We start from the raw sequence: 27,719 nt of genomic DNA, 5'->3' as shown, positions 1-27,719 counted from the left end.
TTCCATTGGCAAATCGTTCCATATTCTAATTACCCCCTACACTGATGAGCTCCTTTCTGGGCTGATGCCCTTAACACCTGTACACAGTCCGACTGTGAAAAGACAACATTTATCCAAGTTAAACAGGTTGAATTTGTCTAATATTTCTCTACTGTATAATTCACCTTAGTGTATAATATGATCTGACAAGTGACTTATACAGAGATTATTCTATGTTTATTGAAACAGAAAGAAGAAAGATAAAACCCACCATATTATGACTTATGGACTCTTAATTAGTCATCTATGTGCTATGACTTTCAATGCTTGTATTAGGGGAGTTAATTTGTGGCTATGAATCTGGTAATAATAATAATATTCACCACACTGTTTTCTGAAAGTGACTGACTCAAATTCCCCGTCTGAGATTGACTCTGGTCTCATTGTCACTTTATTTCTGTTCAGTTCCTTCCTCTCCTGATACAGTAAAGATCTCTCCGCACTATCACCGTCTGCTAATAAACATGACTGATCAGGATACAGCCGTGACTTACGCCGACCTGAGGTTTGGTAACATACAACTGAGTAAAACCCAACATACAGGTAATATTCAATATTTTATTAATAAGTAGATCTTCTGTACTAGAGACCATTACAGATAATCTATAATAATTCTAGCAGTAAAAATGTCAAATCATTGAGTTTCCTGTCAGTTTTGTGCTATTGTTAATAATATGTTATTTATGCTGACAGCAAATGTAATTTATCTAATGACAAACAAATAAAGATTAAGGTACAGATTACTGTCTCATCAGAAGTAATATGGAGCATAAATGTATTAACTCACAACAACTATTGCTGTTAAATATTAAAACACGTCCAAACATACAAACCTTGTATATTATCAGCAGTGATTCACAAATGAGTTACAATATAATACTGAAATGATGTAAGTATCAAATACAATGTATAAAAAACTCTGCATAATAGTTCTCAGAGTTGCGTACTGTCCCTCGGGTTCTGTATGACATTCATGTACTGTGACTCCGGTTCTGTATAACATTCAGGTATTGTGAATCGGGTTTTGTATTACATTCAGGTACTGTGTGTCACTCGCCGGTGAATCGGGCAGCTCAACCGACCCCCGACAAATTTACCTTCCTCCGGCGGTCTCCTCCGTCCTAGGTGCCGCCATCTTGGATTCGGGTCTGCGCATATGCAGTCCCGCGGAATATAAAACCTCTTTACGCATTACCATTGGCCAGGCTATTTTGGCTCCAAATATAAAAGGCACCTCCTCTCTACACTCAGGGCCTGTTCCTTTAGTTACCTTTGGTGCTAGACGTGGCTACATTCTACCTACTTGTCTACAGAGCTGACGCTCCGACCAAGTACCTGCAGTTCTATTTACTTGTCTACAGAGTTGACGCTCCAACCAAGTACCTGCACTCCTATCTATCTGACTACAGAGCTGACGCTCCAACCAAGTACCTGCACTCCTACCTATTTGTCTACAGAGCTGACGCTCCAACCAAGTACCTGCACTCCTACCTATTTGTCTACACAGCTGACGCTCCAACTAAGTACCTGCAGTTCTATTTACTTGTCTACAGAGCTGACGCTCCATCCAAGTACCTGCAGTTCTATTTACTTGTCTACAGAGCTGACGCTCCATCCAAGTACCTGCAGTTCCATTTACTTTGTCTACTGGGTTGACGCCCCATCAGCTGTTCTGGTATTTCATCTATTCTTCACTGCTACTGACTGTCCCTTATCTCCTGACTTCCTCAAAGGGTCTCGCTCAGTACTATAGCAGGGGCCGCGACCTGCGAGCAGACGCAGCTAGGACCATACTGCTTTGCGGCGGTTCCTGGTGAACACCGTCTACTCGCTAGACTCTGCGCCCGGCTGGAGTAGCGCTAAACTGTATGAACCCTAGGATTCGCATCGTAAAGACCTGCTATCGTGTGGAACTGTGACACTGTGACTCCGGTTCTGTATGACAATCAGGTACTATGCATCGGGTTTTGTTTGATATTCAGCTTCATGCAGACTTCATGTCTGTAATCTCATTGGAGGTGACTGCAGCCAAACTTTCATCACTATGAATTTTCTGATAACGTAGAACAATAGCTTATACTTAGCTGTATATGTACAATGCAATTGTAATGTGAAATACCTTACATCTTGTTATGTGATCTGTTACAAAGAAACAGTATCTATAAATGTTATTAGCAGAAAGGAAATTGTGAATTTGTTGTTTTATTTTCAAAATTCCTGACTAAAAAATAAACATATTGGCCGCTGACGATATAACCCGTTTGTATAAGATATTCAGTCTCCAACATTCTCATTTTACTCATCCAGAAATACTTATCGCTGTTTCTCTTCCATTTAGATTCCTCACAGGAGAACGACACTGAGGATTGGGATATTATGTATGAGAATGTTATTGCAATGAAGCCACCAAGGGAGAAATCTGTGCCTGCAGCGCCACCTAGTGGAACATGGAATATACTCATGGCAGGTATGACACAAGGTTGTGCTCTGTGTGAGTAATGTGTTGTTACTGTGGTCCTCTGCTTCATGGCAACTGCTCTTTTCTTCTTCTTGGGAGAGTGTCGCCAACTCCCCCATAACAAGTGTTACCCCCAATGAGATAAGAATCCACAGAACTGGACACTGCTGTCACTATTTAGACTGCTTCACTTATCACCTCTTTTACCTCAGAAAGTCTCTTTGCTGATATTAACTGTTTCACTCTTTGTCTCTCACTTTATAAATCTTATATCTCTTTCTCCTAATAGGCTGCTGCCTCCCTGACAGCTCCTTTCTCATTCTATCTCCATCCTATAAATGCCCCGTATCCCTGTCTTTATTTCTCTTTCTCTGTCTCTATTCCTCTTTTTAGACCTCTGTTTCTCTTCCTCTATATCCCTCTCACTGAGGAATGTTCTGACCCACCTGTTATCTGCACTGATTGTACCTACGACTAAAGATCCGATCAGTCAGTTGATTTATATGTGCACATTATACACGATTACCTTGAGATCATCTGGTCCACAAGCAGTGTAGTCGCGCAGAGTTGTGTTTATTATTTTACATGATAATGGGGCGGTGTACCCTCCCCCCGGCTATAACGTTTACAACCAGCAACCATACTACCTAGTCTGGGATATCTTAAATGATTTCAGATTGATCTGTAGCATAGATCCCCCATAATTATGTTGACCACCCTGGGTTGGTAAGCAATGGACTGGCTGCTTTTATTAGCGGTAAAAAAAACAAATGCCCTAATTATAATTTTCATTTGCCAGATGTTTGCAGACAGGAAGTTTGTGCAACGGAGAAGTAGAAGATATATCAGTTACCTCCTCATCTGAGCTGCCTGTTTCCCCTTTTCTTTTAGTACTAATAATTTGTAGATTATTACTTAATTGACCTCTATAGAGATCTGCAGAACATTCTCCATTTAGCACTTAGTATATAGATACTAGCATCTAGTATTTAAGGTTCAGAAGAGACCTGGATTCATCTTGATCCTCTCCTTTCTTTCTGTCGTAACTGACACCACTCCTTTCCTGCATATAATGTTTTACAGAACTCTCTCTGCTCTCCGGATGGCTTTACCACTGATTATACATCTCACTAAATACCTACAAATATGTAGAATGAATCCTTCTGATTGGTTACTGGTTTAAGATAAGCAAAGGTTTAATTTCCAACATACATAAATGTGACCTTGTCTGTACTAAACAGAAACTGGTAAATCCGTCCCTTGATTATAGCAAATTGTTGATTAATAACTGTCATTCTCTGGCTTAGGATTCTGGAACTGGGCCCCGTACATCTCTCTGCTCTTCCTGGTGTTGTGTCTGATGTTATCTGCAGTCACTATCGGACTGACAGTGAAGTGTAAGTGATTTTGTATCTATTAGATGTGGTTGGACCAAATTCCTCCCACCCAGCAGAGAGACGTATAGCTATATGTGTTACCTCTTCTATACTCCCCAGTGACATCCTGGACAGAAATTAGCATTGTGCACAGAGAAGTAAAAGAACAATAGCGTTATATTTACAACCAAATATTCAGGAAAGATCTTAAAGCAAATATCAGCAGATAGTGATGAGCAGAAGTCTGTTATCAAACGCCAACAGATAACGTTATAATATTCTCTACAATACAGAGATTGACGTCTCTTCGGTAGTCCCCAATGGGTCTCATTTACAAAGCGCACTGGATATGCATCACTCTGTACAGCACCCATCTCACCACCACTATATGATATAACACAAGACTTGTAACACTTTTGTATGTGCTTTGTGGAAGAGAGAGGGAAAGGAAACAGAGAGAGATACTTTACTAGATGACCACAGTTCTGTGGGTACCTACCTCCATCTCGCTCAACTTACTCTTCTTATAGTCCTATTGTCGATGGTCTCCCAGGTGTCACACAAAACTGGTGCAAACACCCACAGACTAGTACCACTGGCGCTTGCACTTAGACTCTTCATATCTTAGATTTGCTCCACGGTATTCCAGACCATCAGGAACCATGACGCCCAGCCAGTCTTGTCTCCGAAACCCTCTTTGTTCTTTGGTGCTGGTTCTTATACACTATGCTGTTTCCCATGCTAGCGACACTGGAATGAGCTTCTTAGGGATGTGTATCATTGGTTGGACTTATCGGTATGGGACAGACTAGGGAAGGTGGATACCACATAACTCCCCACTTATCCTCTGCTGGGATAAGATTCTGCAAATCAAGCAGTGGACATCTTAGGACGACATTGGGCAAATATGGGAAAACAATATATTTATAGTACTAGATAGTGGGGGGGCATTTACTTTCACGACAATGTAATAAACTTCTAAACAACTACAGCATAGGTACTAGGAACCCCAGAGATTGGAACCTCCGGCTACTGAGGAGAGATGATCCCAGGTGGACTTAACCTTTATTTACAGAGCTCAGTATCCATCTTTAGTCACAGCCGCCACTTTGCTCCATAAGTTTACACGATTTGGTAAATATCATATTGAAGTCCACTGTGGCATTGATTTTGCACAATGCCTAATCTGTTTTGTAAAGAGCTCCAAACAGAAAGATAAAAATTATGTCTCACAGGTTTGAGAAACCTGTCTAGACAGTTAATGTAGTAAATGTTATTTAACCGGTAGATCAACAAGTGATTTTACAGATTTACAAATATTGCAATTAAATTTTGACCGTTTTACTCAATATCATATCTTGGCTTATTGAGGTGTATATGTTGGTCACAATACCTGGATAGAAGCACTCTTGTAAGTGATCTATGATTGGGCAAGTCCTAAAAACTGCTACTGACAATCATTAGTATATTATATCCTATTTATTATCTCTTGGCTGCAAACCTCTGGTCTGTTTTGTACATTCATGATAATTACACAGTTGGTAGCCGGAGTCTTTGTCACAATGTGGGATCCACAGCATTGGCCACAGAAACAGGATTATATGCAGAAACTAGGTATAAATACAGGGACCATATATGACCATATTAGCTCTGTCACGTGGTGCAGACACAGAAACATTGTGTAATATAACAGGATGACCTTTGTTTAATATCATTTACTTCTCCTTTCAGATCTACATGTGTCCAGAGAATTAGACTATCTATCTATGAATCACATAGAGCTAAACAATAGTCTAACTCAGAGACTCGAGAATAAAGAGGATCTTATAGAAACCATGAGGCACAGTCTGGAACAGTTGGTCCACGGTATGAAATACCTTAATAGTTCTCTACTGCAATGTCGACAGACTGAAAAGAAATCTAAGGATGATAAAGAAGATCTTAATAGTTCTCTACTGAGATGTCAGCAAGATGGACAGAAATCTCAGGATGATAAAGAAGAAGCAGAGTTTAAGTTGAGTGAAACAAGATCAAAGCTAAACCAATGGAAACAAGGTATTACACATACAGCACAAATTCCCCTTCTAGAGTCTGAGCTGTACAGACCGGACGCACTGGTCGTAGTCAACACTATATCAGTTATTTGCTCCCGTCACTACTACAACAGTATCTCTGTGCTCCTCTGACTATAATAACCGGCTTTTCCTAACAAAACTCATCTATCACTGGTAAAGAGGAGAATGGACTAAAATTAGAAGGTTATAGAGGAAAGTCTGACAGGCTTCAGTGGATTATATAGCATAGTAGCAAAGCCACTGGTCAAATACAGTTATCAACAGAGACAATACGGACTACCAGGAACTGTTAGTGCAGGATAAACATTAGCAGAGTATAGCACAGAGGGGGAATGTTAAAGAATATCTAACTATCACAGACAGGGCCAACAGAACACGGTGAGCCCTGGAAGCGTAGCAGGAAGGTGCCGCACTTACAGCTGCCTGTGCTGGAAAAATATTAAGTCATATTTTTTTCCAAGGTGGACGACATCCCACTACGTTCAGAAAACCCGGCTCTGTGGGTAACAGAGCAGATTTTGGAACAATCTCAGAGGCATGGAGGAGAGGCACATGCACAGTAAAGATACTTCTACACATGCACTGTAGAGTTCCAACGAGGCTTCACGGCACATGTGCCAACTCCAGGCAAGGGGAGTTGGAGATCCCAGCACCGGCCTTGATCACAGGGATTGTATGGGCACCCTATCGCCCTTACTTTTTAGCTATTCATGCAGAGCATATATATAATACACACACACACAGACTAAACAGATGAATTCTGCCCTAATGTAGTCTACAGAAAATATGTAATATGAATGGAAAGGCTCTGCATTGCCTAGTGGTCAAAAGGGGTACTGCATATCTATGTTAGGCACTTGTAAAACTCATCTCAATGCAGCAGAGATAGGAGAGCACAATCTATCCTTAGATAATGATTGTTTACTATGGCTCAATGAGGAATGTTGACGTTTAAGACCTTGGAGGGCCAATATGCTGTAATAGAGTTGTCATAAAGCAAATTTTGTTTTGAACATACAACTGAACAGACAAACATCCATGTCCACATTATCAGAAACAAAAATGAAATTAAAATATGTTTGTTGCAGTTCAGGTTTTTGTCCTTTTAAACATCTATCCAGATAAAATGTGTATCATTGACATATGAATATAGATGGCCCATATATATATATATATATATATATATATATATATGGACGTGTATATAACTCTTAGTTAGAGCAGCTTATGATTTATTGTAAAAACCTTGGAAACCATTGTAGTTGCCCCATGTTCAGCGCAGTGTTGATACTTCCACAGGCTGTTTTCATCATGTGAGAATGATTTACAAGCTGGTGGCTATTATTGCCAATCATTTGTGTGGGAATATGGGAACTTCATAACAAAAGGAATGTTACATTGATGACATTTTTATCACTAAATCCTGGCACAAAAATATCCAAAGAAGGATAAAGAGAAGCAAATTAACTAAAATACTTGTCTTATAATGATTTGTGCCTCACAAGGTTTTTATCATTGAATTAACATTTCTGTTGTTAATGAATAATACAACAACAGCACCAATAGTGGATCTATATCTGGAAATACAGCACTTGTGTAAATAGATACCTTTATCTTTACACTATTAGTAATAGGATCAATTTGGTTTCAGGCATTTTGTTTTTTCATTGTCAAATCCAAATTTCATTTAATGTTATATTTATATCATATTTATTTCTTTAACTATGTTTTATAAGATATTTTAGAAAATATGTTTTCTTTATATTTAAATTGAAGTTGAATTCAGGAATATTATTTGCAGAATATTCCCTTTCTCCCGGTAGCACTGCAGATGAAGCAACTTTTTGGCCAAATTGTGAATCCAGCCCTCGAGCAGCATTACATATACTTTAAATTTATTTATTTTTCAGATTTTTGCCCTAAAGATTGGACTTTATTTGGTAAAAAATGTCTATGGATTTCCAAAGATACAAGATCATGGGACTACAGCAAAAGATATTGTGAATATCAAAAAAATTCAAATATTATGGTTGTACAGTCAGATGATTCTGCTCTCCAGGTATAGTCTATTGCACTATGTGATACGTGGTAAATCCTGCTTCATAGTATTATATCCAAATGTACTGTGGTAACTAAAACTAGCATAGTGTAGAGTCCACTACCTGCAGAATCATATGAGGAGCGTCCTATGAGTACTACTTACACATACTGCTCCTCGCTCTAACCCTGTCTCACCCACCTGATAGGTCTGACTGGTGAATGCAGTAAGTTCTTCTCCATCTGTTCTGTCTATTGAAATTCTATATTGTCAAACTGCACAGTACAACTTCTCTTGTTCTGTATGATGCATGTTATTCTCAGTATCCATTCTTATTCTGCATGTATGGCCAAGCTGCACAGTGCCACTATTCTTGATCTTCATGGTGGATGCAATTCTCAGCATCTTGTTATTCTGTATGTATTGACAACTGCACAGTATCACTTCTCTTGTTCTCTATTTCTGTATAATACAAACTATTTGTTTTTATTATGTATTTATTGACGACAACAGTACAACTTCAATAGTAATTCCATAAACTTTGCACATTATTTGTAGGATCTACTTTCTGAACAACAATCAGATTACTGGGTCACCAAAGAATATGTTGCTTATAGCTGGAATCAAGAAAACAAGTATGTGGGATGAGTGATACATTGTCTTTGGCTCAAAACATCTTTTGTAGGAATTGACTCTGGGTCCTGCCTCTCAGGAGTCGTATTTTCTGCCACCTACTGTCCATTTCCTCTGTGCTTCCTTCCCAGGGGCGGGCTGGACCGGGGGGCAGCGGGCACCCGGGCCGCTCAGTCTAATGGCTGTTCGGGCCTGCCGCCTCCCCTTATCCCTTACCCCTGGGATGCAATAATTTCTTAATATTACCGGCGGCCGCATCGCATGTCATGTGATGCGGCCGTCTGTGCGCCCCCCGGGCTGAAACCTGCCAGCCCGCGCCTGTTCCTTCCACCTGGATCTCTCTCCCTCTCTACTGACCTAATCCTAAAGGAGATACTCTGAGTTTTGCTGTATGAAGCACTGAATAAGTTCAGTCCAGTACTTGAATGTAACTCTCACATGGCTCCAAGTTATAACACCTGATTCTTATAATACAGATGTAATAACATGATACCTAGCGCACCACAATTTTAACTTATCGCTCTGTTCATGTGTTACCATGTTGCATAATGCTGTTTTCTTGTATTACCAGTACTGTCCACTGGGGGGGCAGGCTCTTGCTGCACACCAAGAAAGTCATTGATAAGATTAAATCTCTTGCGGTTCTGTGACATCACTAATTTATTCACTACACTGAGATATGAGTTGGGGAATTTTTAAAAGTTCTTAAAATGCAGAATATGCACTAAGCACACTGAACATTTATCAATGCATGATTAGGGAGAAGGGCATAAAGCCGTGATAGGCAACTTGATACACTTCAGGGACTGCATGGGTGGCCACTAATCTGCACAGGTCCACACATTACACATAATCTCAGTAATAAGATAAATCAATACATTTAATCCGAGAAAGAGACACCTCTCTGTAATAACATATCCACAGCATTTACACAAGGGTTACACGCTATAACAAATAATGCAGGAATAAGCTGGGGGCTGCAGCCGAAGGCTCGGAGAGCTACAGATGACAGTTTCCCATCACTGGCATAAGACCATGTTCTGCAAAAATAATCCAGCACCAGCCCATTCAGATTGTGGACTATAGTGGGTAACTCTACAAGAGAATACTTCTTTTTGTATAAATAAGTATATAACCTTCAGGGCAGAGCACCCTACACATAAATATAATGATTAGAGACATCAGGATATAGGTAGGGTATTTTTTGACTATGTGCGCTTTTCTATATAACTCCTTACCACCTCAGATACCGATGGCAGGATATAACCATGGACTGGGTGCCTTTCTTACAAGAGATTGTACCTGTAGCTGTGATTATTTTTTAAAGGCAAAAACAGCAGATGATCCTGTGAGCCAAGACAGTTAATAGACAGGCAGCCAATCAGGAGTGGTCTCTTATCTATGATTTGCTAAGAGACCACTCCTGATTGGCTGCCTGGGTATGATGTAACCAGTCTCACCAGTGCTTAATGTGGGGTACTTCGTGGAGTGGTCCATCCTTTCAGAGATTGTTTTTTTTAAATTACCCAAATGGATTACAGTTTCCACATTGTATTACGTACCGGTACCGTCCTCTCCTGGTTCACCTGGTTCTCCTGGTTCCGGTACCATCCTCTCCTGGTTCACCTCTTACCTTGCCGACCGTTCCTTCTCTGTTTCCACCTCTGATTCTCTCTCCCCTTCTTCCTCCCTTCCAGTCGGGGTCCCTCAGGGCTCTGTCCTTGGACCCTTACTATTCTCAGTATACTCCTCTTCTCTGGGTGCACTCATCAGCTCCTTCGGCCTCAAGTACCACCTTTATGCGGATGACACTCAACTCTACCTTTCCTCTCCTGATCTTTCTCCCTCCCTTCTTTCCAGGGTATCCGCATGCCTCTCTGCCATCTCCTCCTGGATGTCCTCTAGATTTCTTAAACTCAATCTTGCTAAAACTGAACTCATTGTCTTTCCTCCCTCTCGTACCTCTTTCCCCTCTGACCTCTCCATCACTGTTGACAACTCATCTATCTCCCCTGTTCCCCAACTCCGCTGCCTAGGTGTCATCCTCGACTCCTCTCTCTCCTTTGCCCCTCACATTCACTCTCTCGCCAAATCCTGCCGTTTCCAGCTTCGCAACATTGCCCGCATTCGGCCCTTCCTCTCCCAGGATGCCACCAAATCTCTCGTCCACTCTCTGATTATCTCCCGCTTGGACTACTGCAACCTTCTTATCGGCCTCCCCCTCTCTCATCTCGCTCCCCTTAGATCTGTACTTAACGCCGCTGCTAGGCTTATTTTCCTCTCTCGCCGTTCCACCTCTGTATCCCCACTCTACCAAGCCCTTCACTGGCTCCCCTTCCCCTACAGAATCCTTTTCAAGCTCCTCACTCTGACTTACAAGGCCCTCGCCAACTCCACTGCTCCCTACATCTCTAACCTTATCTCTTTTCACACTCCCTCCCGCTCACTGCGATCGTCCAACGATCGTCGCCTCTCTTCCCCTCTGATTACCTCCTCTCACACACGTATCCAAGACTTCTCCCGCGCCGCTCCCCTCCATTGGAACAAGCTCCCCCGCTCCATCAGAACTTCCCCTAATCTGTCCTATTTCAAATGTACATTAAAAACCCACCTTTTCCTTAAAGCCTTCCAGTCTCATGCCTAAAATCCCACCGGTCGGCTACCTCTCTTTCTCATCCCTTCTTCCCTTCTCCCCCTTCCCCGACTCCGTCTCCGTTTCTCCCATCTCTCCGTTCCATCCATGTGTCTGTCTGTCTTCCCCTCCATTTAGATTGTTCGCTCCTTTGAGCAGGGCTCTCCTACCTTCTGTTTCCATCACTTTTAACTGCGCTCTCCAGCTACTCAGCTCTCCTCCTCTCAGTCCCTCTGCCCTCTGTCTCCTCTCTCTTCTCTCCGCTCCCCTCAGTGACTCTCAACCTGTCATCCGTGCCCACCCTCTTGGGCCATAGTTACCTGCCTATACTCACTTTTCCCCTCCCTCCCTCTCTTTCATGCTGTGCCTGAGCCCCCAGAGTTATAGTGCTTACTGTTACTTGTACTGTGCTGTTTCACCTTGTACTGTGCCATTGTTTGTCCTTGTACGGCGCTACGGATACTTTGTGGCGCCCTATAAATAAAAATTAATAATAATAATAATAATAATACGTTGGACAAGGAAGAGAAGATTTTAGGCAATTATTTCTTGGGGAGCCAAATTTCCTTATAAATTATAAGGGCAATAACAAATGATTTATTAAGGTGACAATATTCATTTATTACTTCATAACTGGGCAATACTATTAACTTTATTTATGAAGGGGGCCACACCTGTGGCCCTATATGTGATATTATGCACTGTCGTCCATGTACATGCTGGCACTTGTAGTTCTACAAGCAGCAGCATCCAAGAACACTCATGGACTGTCAGTGCATGCTGGCACTTGTAGTGCCACAAGGCCTTGCACTATATTTTTACAGTATTACTCTGGAACACACGGGCTAGGGATACAAGGAGGGGCCATTCTTTAGGTGTGGGGGCTGATTATTTTATAAACCCTCCCCAGGGAAACGGCCCAATGCTGAGTGGGGTTGGCTGTTAGTTAATGTAAAGGAGGGGGGCATTTATTTATTTTCTTCTTTTTTTTAGTTCTGACAGGTAAGATTGCCCACACATCATGTGGTTTCAGCTATCTCGACTGTCAGAACCACATATTTTTTCCGTGACCAATAAGCATCGGTATTCCATGCAGTTTAGCAAACCTCCACATAATACATTACTAATCTGTATGTATACAGCTTCAAAAAATAGCTGTTTAAAATCGAGTGATCTTCACTTATGTACTTTGTTGTGCGATTTGACCTTTAGGAAATCAGCCGGTTTACAAACCACACATCAAATCTCATAAGAACCGCACATTAGTAAATTTACCCCTCCGTCTCCGTTGGAATTTCTCTGTGTTTCCTTCATTCTACTTATGCTTATGTTTAACTTCCACCACTTTAAAGATTGTATCATTTATTTTACAGAAGATTGAATGAAAACTGTTGGAAAGTCAGCAGTGGAAGATTGCAGCAGGAACGTTGCTATAACTTGAAAAAATGTATATGTGAAAGGCCCCTTGTTTTAGCATCACAGGAGGCATATCCCAATAGGTATAAGATTGACTTGTACAATTCAGAGTACTCTTGTTCAAAGTCTTAATATAGACAAGTGCAGCTCATGTGTGTAATGTGTGGTACATACTCCATGACTGAAGCGATGTTCACACATGATTCCTCCTCCTAATGCCTTGTACAGCCGGGACGGGAATACTAACCCGGAGCTCATCCACCATAACACACATTGGGGTGTGGAGATCGTATGTTCAACAACTGTGAAGAGAGGACGGCTGCTGTGGATAAATGACCCTGTTATAGCTGCATTTAGTGAGTGCTATTATATGTATATATGGACTTTAATCAATAAATGTTTTACAGATAGTTGTGTATTTATTTTCTCTACATGGGCTGACTGGCAAATTTTATCCAGGGGAGTAAGCACAGACCCCTGCACCATGAGCAGCAGCAGTAGGTTTTAGGTATAGAACACAGGTTGATTTATCAAATAGTGAAAAGCCCTTTTCTAGAGAAAAGAGGTGTTTTCAGTGGTGAAAGGACTTGTTTTTGCATTTCCCTATATAGTAATGGGGTCACCACCAGCATTATCCCCATTAGAGTAGCCTATTTTTAAAACATCAATGTGATACTCCCTTCTTTGGTAATGTCGTCCTCGTTACCAGAATAGATGCATTAAGAAAATCTTTTTACTTCAAATAAATCTTTTTAATGCAGTATTTAGATTCATGTTATTAATGTATAAACAAAGAGAGGTACTGGTTAATTATACAGCCGCCACTATAGCCCCCAGCATCTTCCACCTGACCTGCTGCCTGGCTCCAGTCTGTGAACACAGCATCATGTCAGCCCGGCAATGAAAGATTTGATAACAACGGTTGAAGTTGAACGAGCTACAGTGGCGTCTGTATAATTAACAAATAGCAAAAGAGAAAATGAAAATGTATTAGTTATAACAAGTTTAATTTAAATAAAAGCACATTTTAGACAACTTATCACATATATACTGCAGCTGTACCAGGACTCCAGCTAGGAGCGGGAGGGGGTTAGTAAAATGTAACGTGTTGTAGGTACTGGAGGTTTAAGTCATCTTTCACTCATCCCCTTACCTCAGCTGGCTGGGTCTGGGCTGTTGTTATTGTTGTTGAAATGTTGACATAATCTTTCCTCATGCCCAGCTTGGGGGCTCCAAGAGACCTATTCAGTATAAGACGGTTTTGGCGCTGGTGTGGTTGGTGGGACTTATGAAACCGAGGCGAGACATACCGACTGGTCCTTTGACCCTTCCACCCATATCATACGCCTCCTCAATATCCAGATTATTTCTCTCTCTATTTCACTCTAATAAAACTACATCCCCCTCTTTCCTCACAGTTGCCCCCTCTTTATCACCAGGGGCAGGGGGGCATCGGCCCTACGGGTCGGTCCCATAGTGGGCTACCTTGTGCTGGGGGGGAGGGGAACATCTGCCCCCCGGGCCGGTCCCATAGTGGGCTACCTTGTGCTGGGGGGGAGGGGAACATCTGCCCCCCGGGCCGGTCCCATAGTGGGCTACCTTGTGCTGGGGGGGAGGGGAACATCTGCCCCCCGGGCCGGTCCCATAGTGGGCTACCTTAGGCTGGGTCACTGGGCCTCCTGCAGTTTTTTTCCTTTAAAATGCTCCTAATTGACTGCTGAGTCAAGTCTTGCCCCCCGGACTATAATTTGCCAGCCCTCCCCTGTTTATCACCCTTGTTTCCACTCTTGTCAATCTTTAAACTTATCTTCTACATAAGTAACCAACAAATCCTCATAATTAGCCTCTCGTCATAATTAACCCCCATGATTATAATCATTAACCCCCTCATCAATTAAAACTCTCATCCTCCTCATTAACCACCTCATAATCATTAAATCTCTCATCCTTATTATTACAAACTCTTCATTAACATCAAACTCCCCAATGTGAATTAACACCCACTATTATAATTAACCCCCTTATAATTATCTCCCTTATCATCCCCCTCATTATTAATTAACCCCTCCTTATATCATTAGCCCATTTATAATCATCATTCCCATCATTAATTAACCCCCACATCATCAATTAAATCCAATCAATCACATTATTTTACCCCTCTTTACTTCCCCTAGTCTGTTCAAAATAACCTATTAATCATAATTAAATCCATTAAGTTAATTTGCCCTGCCTCTCTTATATTTAACTTCCAATTTTCATACCGAATCCTCTCAACCTCAACATCGACTTTGGTCAATTATATTAATTCCTCCTTCCACTCCCACTCACCAATCACTGATCGTTTGCTGGACAGAGGGCATCTGATCACAAATCATTGTATCTCCGGGTTGTCAGCACACAGTGCAGCCATAGAGTGGAGGACCCTCTGCGGTGTGTGAGAGGGAGGGGCCCCGGATAGAAGGCAGGGAGATGTACGCTATAGCAGTATGTGGTCTACACCAATACCTGGCACCAGCGTAAGCCATTAAATATTAGACCGGCCCAGCGGCTTGTGTCCCCAGCCCATCACTATTTCTCTAATAGATGTTTTACACAATAAAAATCAATTACAAAAGGCTGAAAACATAAGAATGGGCAGAACAAATGACCTGACTTCTCCTTATCTAATTCCATGCAACTATTTCATCCTATTTACTGTGAGTGCACAGATTAATACATCAACCTGGTGTCTGTTTTGCATTTTGCTCCATCTGATTGGTGGAACTGGTCAGAACTGGGTGAGAGATATCGTGATGGAATTTATGGGGTAAATACTGCATATTTTTGCACATGATTTTGCACCTGCCGTGAGTCTCAGTAGGATGTCTTCTGTACCATCTAGGTATAGTTTAAATATAAGCGCATTTAGATATGTGCAGAAATTAATGCATTAAAATATTAAATGTACAAATGTGACAGATGGCAACATGCAGACAGCCCTGATATTATTTAGGTTATAAATGAACTGAAACAAATAATATTTAGAAAAAAATGGAAAGGTAAGTACTGATGACTGAGAATGTATCTGGTGAAAAAGAGCAGTTTCTATTTGGTCACTGCTCTAAATATAGTGTATTGTGATAGGATGGACCTCATATGTTATCCTGTCTGTCTTGCTGCTGGGGACAGGCTGGGCTTGTCTTGCCACCTTCCCCTTTCTTTATCCCAATTGCGCCCCACTAACAGCAGTAGGACGGGTTCTGCGTGCACCACTAGGCTCCTAGAACCGCTTCTTTCTGGGTAACTCTCACTGCTAGTGTACTCTGTTGCTGGCACTTGGGCCCACTGACCTCTTCCTTCAGATCAGGGTTGCTGTGGATGGTTCCTCCTGGCCTATCACACTGGCCAGAGCTGCAGGTAGCGGGCAGAGCGGTGGTACTGAATGCTGGTTCCCAGACTCAGAACAGCCAGATAACGGATTAGATTGACTTAATCTAGAGGTCACAGGAATTACAGCAGGTAAGCAGGATCGTGAAGCAGTGATGTTTTACTAGTTCAAATTGTCCTAATAAGGATAGTTACCTGGCAGTTTGAGGTGCTAGCGATCTCCAGAAGCTCAGATGATATAATACATAACATGGTTAAACAGGGTTCTTTCTAAACAGTTTATGAAACACATGTTGGCAGAGGGTAACCCAGCCCCCTTTCCAGCTGGCACCACAAAGTCTGAGATATTACATCATATTTTTAGCATCAGGATGTAATATATTCTCTAATATTCACATCAGCCGGTGATTTCCTGAATTACTTGTTGGTTGCATTATTCATATAGTTCGTCTATCTTTTAAAACAAGACAAGATAAAGGTAACGACCCCCTCCTGTGCATTCAGGCTAAATGATCATTCACAAATGGAAAGGCCTATTAGCACTTCCTTTAGAAAAGTTCCAAAAACTAATTTCTTCTAACATGGAATGCCACTACATTTCTAAAATAAGTTATTTCTACGTGATCCAGCCACATGTATTATTTATGATTATGCTTGAACAGGAATTAAGCCTTTATAGCTACAATCAGCCTCATTTAGTAACACCAGAAGACAAATCAGTTTAAGAATAGGAGTCAAGACTCGTCCCTTTTACGATTTTCAAAAAAATGTAATATCGCATAAATGTCATAAATCACTGTCCATTCATTAACCAAACCTCTGATGCATAACCTTTAGCCATGGAATTGGACAGCAGGATAGATGTGTAAAATAAATATAAGCCCCTGTCACTGTGTGTGTGTGGTCCTGGGGTGTATAGGTGAGTAATGCACTTCTCCACTTGCACTTTCCTCTGCTCCAGCTAGCTCTCTGGTGTGGGTATAAATGACCAGAGGGTCCACGCACATGCACTGATTCAGCAATGTCTCTTTAAGGTGTTGGGACTGAGGAATAGAAACAGATGTGTCACACCATCTCTATATAAATACATTTTTTCATTTATGCTTCTCTTTGCTCCATCATGATACTTGAAGTGCAGATAACACTGTGGATAGCAAACAGACCTGGTCACGCATGCGCATGCGCAACTTCGCCGACCACGAGATTGTCAGCAACTTCCGGGTTGCTACATCGCTCTCTAGCACATTGGGAACGGAGTTATCGTTTGTTCCTGGTAACAAGTAAGGACCTGAGAGGACATTATTGGCCCTATATGACCAAGGGTAAGTCCCCTATTACAAGGTCCGTTTCAAGTTTTCTCCGCTGGAACCTACTGTCGGCTGACAGACCATAAGGAGATTTGTGCACTTTCCGTTTTTGACACAGTATTGGCTGCAATCGTTTCTTAGGCATGAAAGTGGACTAATATTAGCCCTGTCCAAGACTTGTGTTACCCATTGTCCATGTTGATCTATCTGGGATTGACACGGACATTGTTAGCCTTTGGATGGTACTTCTATGTGCTGGTTTTATACTACTGTGGCAGTGTAAATACACGGAAGGGCTTTTATATGTTTAACTGCCCTTAATAAATTTGTTTTTGCTATCTTTACTATACCCTCTGTTTCAAGCGCCCAGGGAGTCACTGTTTAAAAATTTTTTAAATTAACGTTAGGGTTGAGCTATCCCTATCATCCCCCTACTCCCAGGTGGCTGCTCATCCACTGATAAAGACACAAATAGGGAGCGCTGAACACCATTTCTATTATTACTAAAATACATATGTGCATCTCCATTCTTACTCCAGCACAGTTACTCTCCCTCCTCTGTGGGTGCCTTATCCCTGGGACTATAACACATGTTCACTGGGCTTTCGCTGCCTGGGATATTCACACTCACTTTGCAGACTCCGACACAGGGCCATCTTTTCCATTGGGCACGATGGGCAGCTGCCCGGGAGCCCCACAGGCAAGGGGGCCCCATAGGCATGGCTCTTAATGAGAATAAATAATCCTGCAAAAGAAAAAAACCTGCAAAAAAAACCTTCAAGGGTCACTGAGCAAGTACATCTATCTATCTATATCTCTATATATCTATATCTGTATCTGTATACATCTATATATCTATATCTATATCTAGGGGCCCCGGTGCACTGCTTTGCCCGGGGGCCCATAATGTTGTTAAGATGGCCCTGCTCCGACACCCTCTTTGTCCGATGCACTCTCAGCATTGCTTGGTAGATCTGACACTCTCACTAGTGTCCTCCTTCTCATCCATTGGGCTATAACACCCTCTCTGATGTTCTCTCTGCCCCTCTGTGTTACATTAAATACTGCAGAAACCCTCTCCTTAGGGTATCTTACATGCTCCCTTCTCTTCATTGGGGCTCTTACATGTTCTTCCCTCTCCATTGGGTCTCTTACATGCTCTCCCCTCTACATATGGTCTATTACATTCTCTGCCCTTTCTTTTGGGTCTCTGTACATGTTCTCGCCCTCCATAGGGTCACTATACATGCTCTGTCCTCTCCATAGGGTCACTATACATGCTCTCTCCACTCTATAGGTCTCTTACATGCTCTCTCCTCTCCATAGGGTATCTTACATGCTCTCTCCACTCTAAAGTTCTCTTACATACTCTGCCCTCTCCATAGGGTCACTATACATGTTCTTACCTCTCCTTTGGGTCTCTTACATGCTCTCCGCACTCCATAGGGTCTCTTACATGCTCTCTCCACTCTATAGGTCTCTTACATGCTATTTCCACTCTATAGGTCTCTTACATGCAATCTCCACTCTATAGGTCTCTTACATGCTATCCCCACTCTATAGGTCTCTTACATGCTCTCTCCTCTCCATAGGGTCTCTTACATGCTCTCTCCACTCTAACGTTCTCTTACAAGCTCTCTCCTCTCCATAGGGTCTCTTACATGCTCTCTCCACTCTAAAGTTCTCTCACATGCTCTCTCCACTCCATAGAGTCTCTTACATGCTCTGCCCTCTCCATAGGGTCTCTTACATGCTCTGCCCTCTCCTTAGGGTCTTTTACATGCTCTGCCCTCTCCTTAGGGTCTCTTACATGCCCTCTGCACTCTATAGGTCTCTTACATGCTCTCCCCTCTCCAAAGGGCTTCTTACATGCTCTCTCCTCTCCATAGAGTCTCTTACATGCTCTGCCCTCTCCATAGGGTCTTTTACATGCTCTGCCCTCTCCTTAGGGTCTCTTACATGCCCTCTGCACTCTATAGGTCTCTTACATGCTCTCCCCTCTCCAAAGGGCTTCTTACATGCTCTCTCCTCTCCATAGAGTCTCTTACATGCTCTGCCCTCTCCATAGGGTCTCTTACATGCTCTGCCCTCTCCTTAGGGTCTCTTACATGCTCTCTCTACTCTATAGGTCTCTTACATGCTCTCCCCTCTCCAAAGGGCTTCTTACATGCTCTCTCCACTCTAAAGTTCTCTTACATGCTCATCCCACTCCATAGGGTCTTTTACATGCTCTCCCCACTCCATAGTGTCTCTTACATGCTCCTCCTCTCACTAGGATCTCTTACATGCTCACCCCACTCCATAGGGCCTCTTACATGCTCTGCCCTCTCCTTAGGGTATCCCACATGCTCCCCCGCTCCATAGGATCTCTTACATGCTCTCCCCTTTCCATAGGATCTCTTACATGCTCTCTCCTTTCCATAGGATCTCTTACATGCTCTCTCCACTCTATAGGTCTCTTACATGCTCTCCCCTCTCCAAAGGGCTTCTTACATGCTCTCTCCTCTCCATAGGGTCTCTTACATGCTCTTTCCACTCTAAAATTCTCTTACATGCTCATCCCACTCCATAGGGCCTCTTACATGCTCTGCCCTCTCCTTAGGGTATCTTATCATGTTCCCCCGCTCCATAGGATCTCTTACATGCTCTCCCCTTTCCATAGGATCTCTTACATGCTCTCTCCTTTCCATAGGATCTCTTACATGCTCTCTCCACTCTATAGGTCTCTACATGCTCTCCCCTCTCCAAAGGGCTTCTTACATGCTCTCTCCTCTCCATAGGGTCTCTTACATGCTCTTTCCACTCTAAAATTCTCTTACATGCTCATCCCACTCCATAGGGTCTCTTACATGCTCTCCCCACTCCATAGTGTCTCTTACATACTCCCACTCTCCATAGGATCTCTTACATGCTCACCCCACTCCATAAGGTCTCTTACATGCTCTGCCCTCTCCTTAGGGTATCTTACATGCTCCCCCTTTCCATATGATCTCTTCCATGCTCTCTCCTTTCCATAGGATCTCTTACATGCTCTCTCCACTCTATAGGTCTCTTACATGCTCTGCCCTCTCATTAGGGTCTCTTACATGCTCTCTCTACTCTATAGGTCTCTTACATGCTCTCCCCTCTCCAAAGGGCTTCTTACATGCTCTCTCCTCTCCATAGGGTCTCTTACATGCTCTCTCCACTCTAAAGTTCTCTTACATGCTCATCCCACTCCATAGGGTCTCTTACATGCTCTGCCCTCTCCATAGGGTCACTATACATGCTCTCTCCACTCTATAGGTCTCTTACATGCTATCTTCACTCTATAGGTCTCTTACATGCTCTCTCCTCTCCATAGGGTATCTTACATGCTCTCTCCACTCTAAAGTTCTCTTACATACTCTGCCCTCTCCATAGGGTCACTATACATGTTCTTACCTCTCCTTTGGGTCTCTTACATGCTCTCCCCACTCCATAGGTCTCTAACATGTTATCTCCACTCTATAGGTCTCTTACATGCAATCTCCACTCTATAGGTCTCTTACATGCTATCCCCACTCTATAGGTCTCTTACATGCTATCTCCTCTCCATAGGGTCTCTTACATGCTCTCTCCTCTCCATAGGGTCTCTTGCATGCTCTGCCCTCTCCGTAGGGTCTCTTACATGCTCTCTCCACTCCATAGTGTCTCTTACATGCTCCTCCTCTCACTAGGATCTCTTACATGCTCACCCCACTCCATAGGGCCTCTTACATGCTCTGCCTTCTCCTTAGGGTATCTTACATGCTCCCCCTCTCCATAGGATCTCTTACATGCTCTACCCTTTCCATAGGATCTCTTACATGCTCTCTCCTTTCCATAGGATCTCTTACATGCTCTCTCCACTCTATAGGTCTCTTACATGCTCTCCCCTCTCCAAAGGGCTTCTTACATGCTCTCTCCTCTCCATAGGGTCTCTTACATGCTCTCTCCACTCTAAAATTCTCTTACATGCTCATCCCACTCCATAGTGTCTCTTACATGCTCCCCCTCTCCATAGGATCTCTTACATGCTCACCCCACTCCATAGGGTCTCTTACATGCTCTGCCCTCTCCTTAGGGTATCTTACATGCTCCCCCTCCCCATATGATCTCTTACATGCTCTGCCCTCTCCTTAGGTTCATATGGTCGACACAGTTAAAATGTTGACATGTAAAATGTGGACAAAGTTGTAAAGTCTACAGTCAAAATGTTGACAGAAATTACTACATTTAAAAGAACAGTAAATGGGGTAAAATCAAATAGAAAACAGCAATTGAAGGCTTTGGTTCAAGCCATCGGAAATCCCCATGTTATATATTTGACTACTGCCGTATGAGCTCGTTTGCACTGGGAACTCTTAGGATCTAGTGTTACGTTGTGTTTCAGGGTTTTTATTTTGCAAGTATCCTTGGATTTATTACAGATGAAGACCCTGGATATAGGTGAAAAATTAAGAGGGTGAATGAGGGTATAATAGGGTGTTGTTATTTTAATAAAAATAATTTTTACTCTTGTGTCTGTGTTTTATTTACATTTTTTTCTTTGTGTACTACAGGTCCCAGGGGTCCCTGGATGCCAGGGCATGCTGGCAGTTGTGGTTCTTCTCATACAATGCTACTTTCAGTGTTCATTTCTTAGGGTAGGATAAGAACCGGGATAGAATAGTGTCCTGAAGACCTAGAGAATGTAACGTTTTTTATGAGAAGAGAGAGGTCAACAGTGTTTAACGCAGCAGAGAGATCCAGGAGAATTAGAGTTCAGTAATGGCCTTAAGATACAGCATTGATGAAATCATTGACCATCTTAGTACAGGAAGGAAATCTTTAATGTAAGAGCAGTCAAGGTTTTCAATGTTTTACCCTTAGAAGTTATGATGGATAATTGTTTGCAATTATTCTATGATAATGGAGGACTTACAAAAGTTATATTGTATGATATTGTACAGCAGTTTAGTGGCTGAGAAAAAGTATATATATATATATATATTTATTTATTTATTTATGAGGACCTTTAATAAAAAAAAAACATGCTGAAACATAACCCTAAATATATTGTTTTTTTGGTTTTCATTGTTCAAAACGGTGTTAAGAATTATTTATTTTTTTGTAGTATGCAAAGAAAAATGCAGAATATGTATTTTGGTTTTTTTTGGGGGGTGCAAAAACCCTGAAAATGTATTTTTTTACAATATAACAATAATTAATAAATCATTTCTAAAAAAAATGTTTCTATGTCATTTTACTGCTTGTTTTCATATAATTCTACATACATGGCAGAACTGTTACTCTGAAAAATGTTTACACTCTTATAACTCCATTTACCTGTTGAGTTTGTTTTTATAGAATTACCCTGATTGTCTAGAGGGCTAATATTAGTTGACAAGCCCTGCAAAATAGTTATAAGACAACTAAACCCCAGAGCTTTTATGTTAACTGAGGAAAATGTAGCGATCGGTTTCCCTTCACCTCTGTTATAAAGTACAAAGTGGGGACTTATCCATCCTGTGCCAGGAGAATGTGCTGAAGACACTTTCACATAACTTACAAACTGACTAAATTTGTGCAGATACAGAACAAAGGATCATCGGAAAATATATTATTCATGGTTACTGTAACATGTATGTATATAGGTGTGCCCAAAAGTGGTCCTCTAATTTACCAACATGTGCACGTATGTTACCTAGGAGACTTCTACACTGCACCACGCTATGTATTATAAAGTGATACACAACAGATACAGCAATACCTTCCTACACACTTTAATGAACTGCTTTCTCCAAAGGGATGGGACAGCTACAGCTATGTGCTGAACACATTAAGAGATTTATATTTCAGTTGCTTCTATTACAAAAGTTATCATAGTGATACATACAGTTTGATTAAAATCTGATCAGCCTCTTATAGGAGGAATAACTCCAGCATTACAATGATAACTTCCCAGGAAGATATTATGTTCTGTATGGAAAGTCCTGTACATGTCTGACACGTGTGATGTGCTGTGTGTGATAGGGGAGATGTTTATGCTAAAAAAGATGCATTTTTCTTGTATTATTGCTATTTTTACAGTTTTTATTGGTTTGTTAGAACAAATTATTTTGTTCAAAGGTTTTTTCCATGTTCTTCATAAAATACCTTTACTTTTGTATCAGAAATGAGTAAAAGCAGATGAATTTTTACTTAATATGTCATCATAATGTTCTATACAGACTGTCGGGCAGCAGCAGGCACCACCTTGAACTTAGCTGGCTGCCACGTGAACAGCGATCAGCGTCTATGCTCTGTACTGCCGGCAACTGCTTGAAAACTACATCCCCCATACTGGGGTTGGACAGAGTTCGGAGAGATATGCAGAGGCTGGCAAGAGCAGGAAAACTGTGTGTGAGACTAGGAAAGCAGAGGAAGGAGGAGCTAGATATCTGAGAGGGGGGTTATGTGAGAAAAGCTGAGATCCAGAAACCAGAGACATTGAGAGTGGGAGAATTGCAGAAAGCAGTGCTGTGGAATCAGCAGTTGGGTTCATTACTCAGAAGCACAGTCAAGGAGTAGAAGGGACTAGAGGGGAAATTCAGGAGTGTGAGGAAATGGTCATCTGGAGAAGAGTGGGTCAGACAGACACCATTTCTGAGAGGAGCCGTGCTGAAAGTGAAAGTTGGAGAACTGTAGGATAAGTACTGATTGATCTATCTATTTGTTGGACTGAGATCTGTGGCTACAGTTTAGTAAGACAGGGAATCAAAGATATTGAGTTAAAACGTTTTTTCATGTCTTTGTTTTAGTTACAAGTGTAATAGTGTAGGGAGAGACAGCCACTTAGTCTGTGACTGAGATATCTAGAAGAAATAGCTTGTTAAATATAAAGGTGAAGCATTTCAGTGAGTAAACTGCAAGTTTAAAGTGTAACATTCTCTGGGAGCTACAGGAGAAGAAAGAAAGAGGTGCAGATTAATCATTACAGCGAATAGGAGGGAGCAGCCACCATTTTGTTTGAACCAGTTTCTACCACCATTTTGAGAAATAACAAGTGAGGGAGAAGGTGTGTTGGATGTTATTTTGTTGAGAAATATATTTCTTTCTGGTTGAAAGATTCTGCAAGTTGTGTTTTATTACTGTTGTTTCTATGCTCTGCCAAGCCCAGTGATTCAAATGAGGCTGTGTTATTTCTTTATTCATCTGAATTGCCAGCAAGTTCCTAAGGTCTTAGATCAAGTAAACAATGATCTGAGCCTTTTATGCTACAGCATACCAAAGATTTGGACATTTATTACTGTATTACTGTCTCATTGCATTGCACTAAAAATCCTGCTTGATACGCTATTTCACTTTGCGCTTGTAAGGTTGTTTTTTTTCAAAAGTCACCTTCTTTTGAAAAGTATATTTTGATATATAATGTAAAACATTTGGTGGTCCCCACACTTTAGAAATAAACATGTCGGTGGGGCTTCTAAAAACTAGCCTGAAGCACTGCTATGTGATTTGTTTGTCTGAGGTCATAGACAGGAGGTGGGCAGAGGGTTCCCTTAGGCTCCCTCTGGTGTAGCAGGTTTCCTGGATAATTTTTACGACTCTGCCTATATTTTGTATGTGGCAGCAGTACCTTTAATCCACCAGAGGTGCTGCTGTTCTGCTCCTGAGCTTTGCACCATGCCTGTAGGGGTTAACCTCCTTGCTTAATTAGAACTGCACCTGTCTCACAGCTTCTAACACCTGCCTTAACCTGTGCTCAGTGCAGTTCATCGTTTTTACCTGGCTGCTGCTCGTCTCCTGTGAATCCCTGTTCCTGTTTTGCTTAGCTGCTGTTTGACCTCCTGTTGTGACCATCTGCCTGATTCCTGGACCCTGCTTGTTTGCCTGTTGCCCTAACCTCGGCTTGATTACTGGACTATGCTTATTCGCTTGGGACCCCGACCTCTGCCTGGCTATTGGATTCTGCTTACCCAGATCTCTGCTTGGCCACTGGACTCCATTTGTCTGCTTCCCTGGATAGCCTCGTGCCTCCTGGACTGGGGTAACTCATAATACTTGTCCCTGCTATTTAACTGTACCTACCATTACTTGGAACCTGTTGTTCTGTGGACTTTCCTGCCATTTATTACACCTGTTCATATCTGTGAATTTGAGTTATACCTGTTTAGACTGCTACCTGGAAATCTGCATATCCCACAAACTGAATCCTTGTTTATGTATTTTGCCTGAAAATCATTTGGTTTATTAAACCTCTGTTGCAGCTTCCTGAATGTACTAGGAATCATAACTATATTACCCAAGAAAGACACCACATAGACAGAGGCACTGCGCAGGTGAGACAATGGTGACAGCAACTATTCTACTACCAATAGTTCTTCCATAGGTACTATAGAGAAAGGGGTGTTATACCTGTTTAACAGATTCTGAATTAACCTCTGCATGCCCTGACCTTGGCCTGATTTTTGGACTTGTACTCTATTGCCCTGAATTCAGTGTGTGCTATTGGATCCTCACGGTTGCCCAAGGTCTCCTTCCATGTTCTGTCCTCACCACTGGCAGCACTGTAAATCATAAGCTACTGTTACTATGAGCTAAAGTCCTTGGAGCAAGTGACTACTGTGGAACACATCACGGTCCTTGGACAGGTGGTTGCTATAGATGAACATCTAATGAAGCAGTTCTAATAGTTTATGATTATATTCTAACTGTCATTAGCATACCTCCACTTCCAGCCAGCATCCTTCCCTCCTCTAGCTATTGCCTATACTGTCAGCCACCATCATCCTACTTCTCCTCGCACTCCAGGACCTCCTCTTACAGCTACTGTTTTTATTATCATTTACCAGTGCCTCTACCCCTAACCGCATCCTTCCTCCCCCTCTCCAGTGAAAGTAATCCCAGCCAGCATCCAGCTTCTACTCCCACTCCAGGACCTCCTCCTACAGCTACAATTCTTACCCTTCTTTCCCAGTGCCTCTACCCCTGACACCATCCTTCCTCCCAGTCTCTAGTGCCTGTAATCTGAGGCACCATCCTGCTTCTCTTCTTTCCCTTTACCTCTACACAGAGCCACCATCCAGCTTATGTTACCAGTAAGTCTCCCCCTAACTACCATTCTACTCCTCCCTACCAATGCCATTAATCTCAGCAACAATCCTGTTTCACCTCATACCCCAGTAGATCCTCTCTCAGCCACCATACTTCTTCTCCCCCCGGGGCCTCTATACCGACCCAACCTCTTTTATCCCCCCCCATCTGGGCACCACTCTATAAAAAAGATAATTTGGAACTAGAAAGGGTTCAGAGAAGGGCGACAAAATTGATAAAGGGTATGGAGTCATTAAGTTATGAGGAAAGGTTAGCCAGTTTAGGCATGTTTACTTTAGAAAAGAGGCGTCTAAGGGGAGATATGATTACTATGTACAAATACATTAGGGGTCAATACAGAGAGCTTTCATGGGAACTTTTTACCCCAAGGACCATACACAGGACACGTGGTCATCCCCTAAGGTTAGAGGAGAGGAAATTTCACAACCAGCAAAGGAAGGGGTTCTTTACAGTAAGGGCAGTCAAGATATGGAATTCATTGCCAGGGAAGGTTGTGATGGCAGATTCAATAGATATGTTTAAGAAAGGTTTAGACAAATTTTTAGCGGAAAGGTGTATCCAGGGATACGACCGTTAATTTAAAATAAAGGATAGTAGTGGATATAGGGTAAAAATTGGATTGCAATATTGAGTCTGGGGGGGATTTTCAAAATTGAAACAGATGGGCGGTTGCCTACTCTGGATTAATTACAAATATAAGTGCAGGATCGCAGGAGATCCAAAATAGGTTGAACTTGATGGACTGGTGTCTTTTTTCAACCTCATCAACTATGTAACTATATTACCTTACCTCACAGCCCCATCATTCTCCTCCCTCCTTAGTACCTCTACTCACAACTACAATCTTTCTTCTCCCTTCTTTGTACCTTTACTCAGTGAAGGAATACATAATGCTTGATCTGTGTCACTGTGAGCTTCCTCCACAGTGACTGAATAAAGACCACTGCAATGTATATAAATAAATGATGATGATGATTTATGTACTGTGAAAAGGGAAACAAGACACTTGGTTTAAGGTGACAGTAAGGGGAACTCAGAGCCTAGTACTACATAATACTACATAGTACTACAGGAGTGCCTGTGTTGGGATAAGTTTGTATCACTGGGACCTTTATTATAACCAGGGCTGACAGTACAAGGTAAGTCCAGTAAGTGGGACATTAAGGCACCGTACTTCCCTGGTTTGCCCACCAGTCAACATGTGACTGGAGGTGCTGGAGATCTGGAGATGCCAACACTGGCCCTGATTATAAGTAAGGTAATTAAATATTGTATTTGAAATATGAATGTAATTTAAA

General features: G+C 42.0%; 1 protein-coding gene across 2 annotated transcripts; it reads left to right on the top strand.

Moving 5' to 3' along the window:
* Positions 1-410: 410 nt before the first annotated feature.
* Positions 411-13,077, top strand: LOC142102575 (B-cell differentiation antigen CD72-like). Of its 2 annotated transcripts, XM_075187345.1 has the most exons (8): positions 497-582; positions 1,079-1,989; positions 2,378-2,506; positions 3,805-3,894; positions 5,605-5,928; positions 7,859-8,007; positions 8,545-8,621; positions 12,625-13,077. In XM_075187345.1, the coding sequence occupies exons 3-8, from the start codon at positions 2,416-2,418 to the stop codon at positions 12,797-12,799; spliced, it is 906 nt and encodes a 301-aa protein (XP_075043446.1). In that variant the 5' UTR covers positions 497-582; positions 1,079-1,989; positions 2,378-2,415; the 3' UTR covers positions 12,800-13,077. The 2 variants fall into 2 exon arrangements, with proteins under 2 accessions (XP_075043447.1, XP_075043446.1); XM_075187346.1 differs by lacking the exon at positions 1,079-1,989 and having other exon boundaries at positions 411-582.
* The last annotated feature ends 14,642 nt before the right edge of the window (positions 13,078-27,719 follow it).

This window comes from Mixophyes fleayi, chromosome 1 (genome assembly GCF_038048845.1).
Source record: "Mixophyes fleayi isolate aMixFle1 chromosome 1, aMixFle1.hap1, whole genome shotgun sequence".
In the NCBI taxonomy this organism is placed as follows: Eukaryota; Metazoa; Chordata; class Amphibia; order Anura; family Limnodynastidae; genus Mixophyes; species Mixophyes fleayi.
The sequence above is the reverse complement of the archived record's forward strand: the minus strand, read 5'-3'. Positions and strand labels throughout refer to the sequence as shown.